Genomic DNA, 10,534 nt, shown 5'->3' with positions numbered 1-10,534 from the left:
GAAGAACATCAGAACCCCTGACATCCAAGCTCAGAAGGTCTATAGAACAAAGGGGTAGAGGACCCTGACTGGGAAGGACTAAAATTCAAGCTCTCGAGCCCCGCCTTCCAGCTGGCCGGTGATGGATGTGGGCCTCCGGCCCTCGGGATGTGAGAGACCAGCCAGCCGTCCCACGCCAGGACCCTCCACCACACCAACAGGTCTCAGCCGGGAGGGGGCCCTCAGCTTCGGCCTGCCCAAGAGCCCCACCCCAACAGGGGGATCAGGCTGCGAAATGAAGAGGCCCGGAGTGACTCAGGGCCTGAGAGTGGGAAAGTATATAGTTCCTTGATCCTCTCCCAGGTCCCATCCCCTGGGCCCCCATTGCCAAACACAGAAACCCCTCAGCGAGCCCCCAGGCCTCCTCTGAACCCCTAATACTTCCATTTGGTTCTAAGGAGAAACACTTTCGGCCTCTCCCCGCTCCCAGCCCTGCTGGACCCTTAGTGGCCCTCACCCGAGAAACAGATGCCACCTGAGAGTCCTGCCCCAGCCATTAGAAACTATGGGCCCCAGTCAGGAGCACCTGCCCCGTTTCTCAGGCTCTCACCACGCTGCGCTCCCAACCTTGGCACCGCTTCTCCTGAGGTCCCCCCTCCAGCAGCTCAGCCTCTGCCAACTCACCCTTGATTATTTTTCCAGGAGAATCTGGCCCTGAGTGTCTGGAAGACTCTGCAGCCCAGGCCCTGGGGAGGCCCCTCTCTGGGTCCTAGAAAGCACAGAGTTCAAGGGGATGAGAATGGGGACTCCAGCATTCTCACACCCTCAAGTCCTCGAGTTCATTTTGGACATGGAATGTGTCGAGAGGGAATCCTTTCTCAATCCACACCCCACTGAGCTCCCAGCCCGAACGAACCTCTTCTCATTCAGGGTTCCCAGCCCTTGGCCCCGGAACACTCAGAGGGACGCTTACTGCCCTGCCCAGCAGGGAGCTCCAGCGGTGCTGAGCAGGGTCTCGCCTCTGCAGCTCCAGCTCGAGCCCAAGGTATGCATGGCAGGTGCTCGGCGAATGTGGGAGGGAGGAAGGGATGGATGGATGGACGGACGGATAGGTGGCTTCTGGTACACAGTATGTCAGCACCCCACAGACTGGGCAAACAAAACAGTCAAGTCTTTAAACAAGTTAATCCAGGAAATCCACTCCATGCGGCTCCCCTCTGCAGATATTCACAACCCCAACCCCCACCCCAAGGCGTTTCTTTAGCTCTGATTACCTACCAAGGCCAGCAAATCAGGTCAGGCAACTACACATCAGCACTGTAACTTAGGCAGTTTGGACCACTGGAGTAAGGGCATCCCCTGACCAGGGCTCCCTACATCAAGGCCAAGTCAGCAGGGGCAGGCCCTAGCTCCCGCCTCTGCCCAGTTGCTCCCAGTGAGAACACAGTTTTCTCCCTGGCCACGCCCAAGGCACAGCTAGAGGCACCTCCGAGGCCCAGAGAAGGCTCCGGTGATTCACAGAACATTCCCCAAAGTCTCACTTCGTCACTCAGTCGCACATACCATGACATAAGGAGGGGTCACGGCCAGGGCTGACATCCACACTGTGGCCGCAGTGTGGAGCCCACAATACCTTTAGGGCCCATGAAAATCTTTCAGTTTCTTATAAAATCAGCAGGAAAAGAATACAATCAGGGCTTCTATTCTATTATACCAGCTTAGATTTTATTGGTCTTTATACCTATGCAGTCAGAAAACATGCTTTTTAGGTATTTTTTGATGGAGGAAGGGGCCCACGAAGGCCAAAGGGCCCAGCGATGTCCAGATTCAAGGGCTTTCTCATAAGAAGCAGACGACAGCAAGAAGAGCAGCCAACGCTTACATGGAGTTTGCCGTGCGCCAGGCACTCCCTGCAGTAAAAAGCAGTACCATTTTTTACCCCCATTTTACTGATGAGGGCACAGAAGCACAGAGAGTTTGAGTCATTAACACAAGGTCGCACAGCCAGGAAGCGATGGCTCTGGGTTTTCCCTCCTTCACGAGTATGGCCCAACAGGAGGCAAAGCCCGCGACAGCCCGTCTCCAGAATGTGAGGCAGATGAAGGAGACCTCGGTTTTCCCCAAGTGCCATTGTTGGTACTGCCTTACATCCAGGGCCCACCTGGTGAAGCCTCCAAACCAGGAAGCTCCCCTAAAGCTGATGCTGTCTCCGCCTTCAAAGCAGCCAGCAACTTGCCTCCAAAAACAAAGGTCGGTTTCTCTGGGGACATTCCGAAAAAGAAAAAATCAACGACTCTTCGTCTGGGACCTCACTCCTTGTGCGCCTGCGCATTTGTGGCTATCTCTATGTTCGGGCGCAGGTTTGAACGTGGGGCACATGGCTCTGCACGTGTTACAGATAAGTGGGTACTTCTTACGTACGACACTGGTACGTGCGTGTCTGTGGATATGGAGGGGTGGGTGTGCGTGCCTGTCTGTCTGCCAGTCCCCGTGTGTTTGTGCAGCTATGGGCAGGTGCACGGGACTGAGGTGGGCACCAAGAGATTGCTGTATCTCCAAGTGGAAACCAGCAAACTTCCACACGTAGAAGACCAGTTCATCATTTCCCCAGGTTGCTCGAGAGAAACTGAGGCCCATGGGTGCCTGGGTGGCTCAGTCGGTGAAGCGTCTGCCTTCAGCTCAGGTCATGCCCCCAGGGTCCTGGGATGGAGTCCCTCATCAGGCTCCCTGCTCAGGGGGGAGCCTGCTTCTCCCTCTCCCTCTGCTGCTCCCCCTGCTTGTGCTCTCTCTCTCTCTCTCTGACAAATAAATAAGTAAAATCTTAACAAAGAGAGAGAGGGAAACTGAGGCCCAAAGAGCTTGCCCAAGATCCAGGTCCCTAAGTGAGCTAGAAACCAGGAGCCTTCTCTCCAGCTGCCCGAGCCCTGTCGCCCCCAAGACCTGCCACGAAGCTCGGTCCACATCTCTGTGTCCAACATTAGTCTGCAGGCCAGGCAGACCCTTTGCAGAGCTTGGCCACCAGCTGCTCTGGGTCTGAGGTGGATCGGCAGTAGCCACTGACCCCACTGTCAGGACCGGGCCCTCGAATGCAACAGAAAGTTCCCCACAGCCTGAGATCCCAACACCCCAGACCTGGGGCTTGAGATCACCACAGCGGGACCCCCTCTTAACCATACCCTTACACTCCCTGTCTTTATGTCTCTTTTTATCAAAACTTTCTTGATTTTTATATGACCAAAGTAATACATGCTTGTTTTTAAAAAGAATCTAAGCTGTATAAATTACATAAGTTAGAATCCTTCCCTACCCTCAGATACCCACTGTTAACAGCAGAGTGCAGAGTTTTCTGAATTGCCTTTAGGAAATAATTCCTAAGGTGAGCAGCGGGCTCAGTTCAAAAAAAAACGACTTCCAAGGGGCATCAGATGAATAGAAAGGGGAGGGAGAGCAGAATCTAACCGGGCCGGCCAAAGTCAGGCATGGGCTCAAATGGCTTACTACAAGGCCCTACAAGAGACAGGCTGACCCCAAACTGCCAGGGCTCTGGATGGAAATTCTGGACACGCAGAGCTTTGGACCCACCACAAACCCCACCGCAAACCCAGATCTGCCACCTGACCCTGGCATTCAAGTCATGGAGCCTTGGGACTGACAGGAGCCTGGGATGCATCTGGTCCTATGCACCCATTTTAGAGACAGGGAGACGAGGACTTTGCAGGGACATAAGTGGGCTGGCTCTGGGGAGGAATTTGGCCAACTGGGCACCTTCCGGGGGCTGCCTGGACCTCAGCCTCCATCGGGGGCAGGAAGGCAGGGGGTACCCCAAGACCAGACAATATTAGTCGAATGAGGGAGAAAGAAGAGAGGAAGAGAGAGAAGGAAACAGTGTATCACCGCAGGATGAACCCCAGCCTGGTGTCAGAAGTCCTGACTTCAGACGCTGGCTCGGGTGCTGCCCCACTGTGTGACCCTGGGCAGTTGCTGACCCTCTGAGTCTCAGCTTCCTCCTCTTCCGTGAGCGGATAAAAGCATCTCCTTCGTGTTGTTGGGACAATTGGGTGACTACAAGAAGTACCAGGCACGATGCCCAACAGATGATAACTAAAGAGAATGAGTTAGGGAGATAGGATGAGAACAGGCTCCAGGCAGAGAGGTGGGGGATCCCCCAAACCTGCAAGCCTCAGAATTTGCTGTCTCAGGAGATTTGGGAGATCCATGCCTCTGAGCCAACCCCATCTCCTGCCCAAATTAAACAATAACCACCCAAGGTCAGGGAAAGGGCCTTGTCAGAACAGGTTTCTTTCCAAGGGGCGGCTCAGCCTTGAGCAGGTGGGCCCACCCCCACACCTGCCTATAAGTGAGTCCCCACCTGCCTCAACAGCCACTCGGTCCTGAGCTGGTCCCACTAGCAGCATGTTGGGCATCACTGTCTTCGCCACGCTCCTGGCCTGTGGTAAGCTGTGGGTTGGGAACCAGCTGCGGCCAGCTGTCTCCCGGGGACAAGGAGAGGAGCAGGGGGCCCAGAAAAGGAGTTTTGGGGTGACCAGCTGCATGTCAGCTAAGCCACTTACCTGCTTAGCAACTCTGTTTCCATATCTGCAGAATAGGGCTAAGGATGTGGCCTGGGGACACGGTAACTACCCATCCTGGGCTCACTCCAGGGACCATAAAGGCCTAGCTTTCCTAGTGTTGCATCTCTGCCTTGGGGATTGATGCTTGTGCTCACCCATTTTGGGGGCCTTCTCCCAGATAGGAATCAAGGCACTTGGCTTGAATGTCACTTACTCTCAGCGGGACCTTGACAAGCCCCTTTACCTCTTTAAATCTCACTGACCCTTTTGACAAATGAGAGCACTTGATTAAGAGTCCTTCCAGCTAACAACAACAACAGTCATAAATAATAATAGCAGCTCCTGTTTGTTGCATGGTTACTACGTGCCGGGCACTGTGTTAAGCCCTTTACATTCAGGAGTGGATATGATCCTTGAGAGTCAGGGCCTATCAATATCTCCATTTTACAGATAGGAACGAGGCTCAGTGAGGCTCGGTATCTTGCCTAAGATCACATGACTGGTTAGTGGTAAAGCTGGAATTTGAGTCTGGGTCTGTCTCCATGCAGAGCATACGCTCTTGACCTCTCCACACGGCTCCCCAGCTCTGACAGTCTGGACCCCTGGATTCAGTGCTTGCATACCCCCATTATGCTGTGGTCTAAAAAGGGACCACAGGTAAGGGTGAAGGATGCAGGTAGACCTTGGCGTGCACACACCCCTACTTTTGTATTTCCTTCAATGTGTTCAACATTCACTCCGTTCCAGGCCTTTCACCAAACTCTTCCTATGCATTGTCTAATTCTTCAGGACAAACTCACCAGGTTAGCACCATTCTTCCCATTTCACAGAAAGGGAAGCTGAGGCCCAGAGAGCTGGATGGCTTCCCCAAAGCCGTGCAGTGAAACCTGAACCAATGTCCGCCCAGCCCCAAAGTCTATGGTCTTTCCCCCTGCCCCTTCCCCACTGGGGATGCCGGCCCCTCTCACCTGTGCGCTTCCTCTCCTGGGTCCCCCAGCCTCCAGCTGCGGGGTCCCCACCTTCCAGCCCAACCTATCAGCCCGAGTGGTGGGAGGAGAAAATGCCAGGCCCCACAGCTGGCCCTGGCAGGTAAGCATGCCGCTGCAGGGGTGGGAGGCGGGCTGGAGAGGGTGGCGGGGTGCGGGTCCCGGGGCTGATGCATGGCCCTCCCGCGCCTCGCTTCAGATCTCTCTCCAGTACCTCAAGAATGGCAAATGGAGGCATACATGTGGCGGCACCTTGATTGCCAATAACTACGTCCTCACAGCTGCCCACTGCATCAGGTGAATGGGGTCGGCGCCCAGGGGTGGGAGCCTGCTTCTATTGAGCACCTCCTACACACTCCAGGCACTGGGCTGAATAAGCTACTTACATCCAGTAACTCAGTTGTTCACTTACTCATTCAACACGTATTTATTGTGCACCCCCAATGTGCCAGGGAACACAGCAGCAAGGACAACTTCTGTGCTCTCAGGGAGCTTAGACTCCAGCAAAAGAGCAACAGGCCATTAAAGAAGTAAATATATAACATATCCGGGGGCAGTGAAGAAAAATAAGGCAGGATAAAATGTACAAGGGGTCCTATTTTAGATGAGGTGGCCAGGGAAAGATCTCTCTGAAAAGGGGGTATCTGAGCGAAGGCCTGAAGGAAGTAAGGGAAAGGTTCCCGGGCAGAGGGATCAGCCAGTACAAAGACCCGGAGGAGGGAGTCTACTTGGTAGGCTGGGGAAATAACGAGGAAGCGGGTGCGGCAGGAGCAGAGTGTGTGAGGGGGGCAGGAGGTGGGTGAGAGAGGAGATCCTATGGGCAGGAAGCAGTGGTGACTTGGACTAGCTTACCTCGCAGCCGCCCTGGGAGGTGATTCCAAAACTGTCTTCCGCCACACGGATGAGGGAACTGAGGCCCGAGACCACCCACCTAGGAATCAAGATAGACTTGACTCCAAGAGCAGGGTCCTTACCCTGAGCCCTGGGAAGGGTCAGTGCAGATTGTCTCTCTGTGGTCAGTGCAGAGTGTCTCTCCCTCCCCACCCCCACTCCTGCAAACGATTCCTACGGTGGCCACAGGGCTGGGTCACCAAAGTTCTGAGTTCCCTCCCTACACCACTGGCCAGCGAGGGCAGGAAGCCACGCTGACCCAGCCCCCCCGCCTCTGCTCAGCAACACCCTGACCTACCGCGTGGCCCTGGGGAAGAACAACCTGGTGGTGGAGGATGAGGAAGGCTCCGTGTTTGCAGATGTGGACTCCATCGTTGTCCATGAGAAGTGGAACTCCTTCCTGGTGCGGTGAGTGCTGACCGTCTTACGGCCCCCGGGGGGGGAGCGCGCAGGAAGGAGGGGGTCCCCTGACATTGAGCTGCAGAGTCTGCCCCCACCCTGTCCCTGGACCATTGTTCCCATTTCACAGAAAGGGAAGCTGAGGCCCAGAGAGCTAGATGGCTTCCCCAAAGCCATGCAGTGAAACCTGAACCAATGTCCGCCCAGCTCCAAAGTCTACGGTCTTTCCCCCTGCCCCTTCCCGGCTGAACAGCCAGCAGATGGCCCCTTTATGCAAAATGGGAAAATGCTAAGTGGAGACCGACTCCCTTCCCATCTCCCTCATAGGCCAAGTGTTCCCAGAGGGTACACAGGGAATAAAAACCCCAAGGCCCCCACGATGTCTTGCCTGAAGTCTCTGAGCCAGGACTCACCTTTATGGAGTGCCTACGGCATGCCCACATTGCAATAAGCACTTTATATGCCATGATTTGTTTAATCTTCACGACAGCCCTAGACAAGGACCCAAGACTCAGAGAGGTTAAGAAATACGCCCCAGGTCACACAGCCCAGTATGTGGCAGAACGGGGCATCAAACCAGGTCTGTCTAGGGTCGCCAACTTTCATTCTGTTAACATGAAAATATTAAAAATCGCATCTGCCAGGGCCCCTCTTTGATTATTTCCAATTGGCTCTAGTTTCTGGCTGATACATAGTCTGCAGTGGCTTGGAAAGCTCCTGCCTCCCCACTGTAGAGCCCTACGGGACCCAAAGGCAGACGCCTCCTCTAAAGGGGCGGGCTGTGGCGTTAGAAGGCGGATCGTTTGGCCAGTAAGGAACTGGCGATCTAGGATATTCATGGAGGACTCCTGGTCACCCTAGGCTTGACTCCCAGCTAACAGTCTGGGCTGCTTAGCACTGACTTGTGCAGCCAAGGCCCTCCTACACACTCACCACCTCCACTTTGGCTTCCAGCAATGACATCGCTCTCATCAAGCTGTCAGAGCCCGTGCAACTGAGCAACACCATCCAGGTGGCCTGCCTGCCGGAGGTGGACTCCCTGCTGCCTCAAGACTACCCCTGCTACGTCACAGGCTGGGGCCGCCTCTGGAGTGAGTACAGCCCCTCCTCCCTTCCTCCCCCCCTCTGCCCCCCCCCCATATCATGAGAGCCTTCCTGGAGGAAGCAGCTCCCGTAATAAGCATACCACCCACATTTACCCACCACTTTTCCTTTCTGTCTAAACATCTTCTCACATTTTTTACCTCTGTAATAATAACAGCTAATATTTATTAAGCATGTACCACGTGGCAGACGCTCTAACGAGTGCATTGAAGGGGTGTTGTGAGGATAAATGGATTAGAACTTGTCAGGTGCTTAGAACAGTGCTTGGTGCATACCTAGTGCCATCTAAGTGACTACAAAATAAACTAAATAAACCACTGGGGTAGGGGATTAGAACCGGATGCCTAAGTTAAAAGGTTGCATGCAAATAAATGAAAGTATGGGAGACTTAGAAGAAAATGCACATCAATACTTGAAAAATCTTGGAGTGAAAAAGACCTCTACTGACGTGGCACCGAAGGCAGAGACCTACAAGGAAATGACTGACAATGGAAACCACAGAATCCAAATTAAAGATAACTCCACGGTTATTCCTCTAGGGCTTTCTACAGATTAGTTCTGCTTCCAGTGGGCTCCCTCTGTTCCACACTTAGAGGGGTCTTGACCCACACTTTGGGACCATAGGCTCAGAGTCGTGCCTCTCGATTAAGGGCCCATGTGTGGGTCCCACAGAGTCTAGCCAGAGCTCACTGGGTCCTGCCCCGGTCCCATCCAGCCCTCTGTTCCCTGAAGGCTCAGCGCTGCCTGGCTGACTCAGGGCCACCCTCTGTCCTCTCTCCCAGCCAACGGCCCCATTGCCGACGAACTGCAGCAGGGCCTACAGCCCGTGGTGGATCACGCCACGTGCACCCAGAAAGACTGGTGGGGCAACATGGTGAAGGACACGATGGTGTGTGCCGGGGGTGACGGTGTCATCTCAGCTTGCAACGTGAGTGTCCAGGGCCCTGCACCCTGTCCCTCCTCCAGGTGGCCGAGTGAAAGGGGGCAGTGAGGAGGGCAAAGGAGGGTGGGAGTGGGTGAGCCACACGAGGGAGCCAGTGAGCCCTTTCCTTGGTTGGGCCCAGGAGGCTTAGGGGAAACCTGTCACCGCCACCCCTCAGCACTGCGGTGAGGGCAGCAGTATCCAAGGAACACGGGCATCCGAGGTGGAGTCCCAGCCCCACCATCTGGTAGCTGTGCCATCTCATGCAGGCTGCTCACCCTCTCTGCACCTCAATCTTCCCATCTATAAAACGGAGACGCAGTGAGCACAGGGCTGGTGTGAGGACCGAATCTGACAAGTATAGAAGAGACTTCAGTGAAGTCTCTGCACATGCTCCTCCACGCCATCAGCTCCATCGATCCAGGGAGGCAGAGGACTCAGGGAGTCTGACACAGAAACATCTAGAACAATCAGAAACTGTCCTGTTTCCAAACACACAGCCCCATTCCCCACTCCCACCTTCCTCACTTTCTCAGGTCTCCAACACCTCTCCGGGCTCCCGGCATCCTCACCTACCCGGGCAGCTCGCAGAGCCTCCCACATAGTGACCTGAACAGCTAGGGGAACCGAGGCACAGAGAGGGTTATCATTAGCCCAAGATCACACAGCAACCTAAGAGCTAGTCTGGCACCCCCAAACCGCATCTCCTCTGCCTCCCTCACCACGGACAGGCTGAGGCCAAATTAGGGGGCACTGACCCATATCCCCCACCGTGACCCGCCCGCCCCTGCCTCCCAAGCCTCCCTCTGGGAGAGGCCCCGTGGCTGACGAGCACCTGGTCTGGCACAGGGGGACTCAGGTGGCCCACTGAACTGCCAGGCTGAGGAGGGTTTCTGGGAGGTGCGGGGCATCGTCAGCTTCGGCTCTGGGGTGGGCTGCAACACTCTCAAGAAGCCCACGGTCTTCACCCGTGTGTCCGCCTACATCGACTGGATCAACGAGGTGGGTGCCTGTCTCCGAGCCCTTCTTCCTGCCCCCTCGCCCTTCCCCTACTCACCTGCTCCTTCGCCCACCTGTTCACCTGTTCACTCGTGTGCTTATGCGTTCACACACCCACTCGGGAGGCACCGAGTGCTGAGCTGGGTGAGGTGAGGGGCACAATCACTGACTTCATCCATTCATCCGCTGGCCTCAGCAAATCCTTACGGCTCCATGCCAGGCACCACACCCGTGGCCCCAGAGTGAAACGTGACCCCATGAGAACAGGGCCCAGCAGGGCAGAGGGGTCAGCATGGGTGGTGGGGGAACAGAGGGTCACCCTGGGCTCCGGGCCTTCATGCCGGGGGCAGGGTGTGTTCTGAGCCCCATTTGCCCAGTGGTCTGAAGTGCTGAGGGGCTCAGACCTCTTGGGCAGAGGCGAGACTGGCTTGTCAAGACCCAGGGCTGCCTGCCATGCCCCCGTTCCTACTGTCGGGCAGTGTTCTCTCCAGAAGGGGGTACACACACCTCCACCCAAGTCCCTCACCCTGTTCTCTGCTCTTCCAGAAAATGCAGCAGTGATTCATCCTTGGGAGCCTGCAACCCCAATAAAACTCCTTCCCCACTCAGGCTGCCTTCATTTCTTGACGTGTGCCTCCCCTGCGGGGTCCCGGGCTCTGTAGGGGCTGCCCCTTGCCACACCA

At 55.5% G+C, this 10,534-nt stretch overlaps 1 protein-coding gene across 1 annotated transcript; it reads left to right on the top strand.

Moving 5' to 3' along the window:
* Positions 1-4,392: 4,392 nt before the first annotated feature.
* Positions 4,393-10,412, top strand: CTRC (chymotrypsin C). The gene is made up of 8 exons (XM_028108326.1): positions 4,393-4,432; positions 5,548-5,639; positions 5,736-5,833; positions 6,710-6,835; positions 7,781-7,917; positions 8,713-8,858; positions 9,702-9,854; positions 10,398-10,412. Exons 1-8 carry the CDS (start codon positions 4,393-4,395, stop codon positions 10,410-10,412), a joined length of 807 nt encoding a protein of 268 aa, XP_027964127.1.
* Positions 10,413-10,534: the final 122 nt, after the last annotated feature.

The sequence above is a fragment of the Eumetopias jubatus genome, unplaced genomic scaffold, assembly GCF_037043125.1.
Source record: "Eumetopias jubatus isolate StellerSeaLion01/CBP00866 unplaced genomic scaffold, mEumJub1_p1.0 scaffold_4, whole genome shotgun sequence".
NCBI lineage: Eukaryota > Metazoa > Chordata > Mammalia > Carnivora > Otariidae > Eumetopias > Eumetopias jubatus.
Note: the sequence above shows the minus strand (reverse complement) of the source record. Positions and strands in the feature narration are given on the sequence as shown.

Bases quoted from the DNA above. Each gene is read 5' to 3' on its own strand.
- CTRC (XM_028108326.1), top strand. From the start codon at position 4,393: ATGTTGGGCATCACTGTCTTCGCCACGCTCCTGGCCTGTG. The intron at 5,834-6,709 runs GTGAATGGGGTC...GCCTCTGCTCAG, and splicing joins ACAGCTGCCCACTGCATCAG to CAACACCCTGACCTACCGCG. The intron at 7,918-8,712 runs GTGAGTACAGCC...CCTCTCTCCCAG, and splicing joins AGGCTGGGGCCGCCTCTGGA to CCAACGGCCCCATTGCCGAC.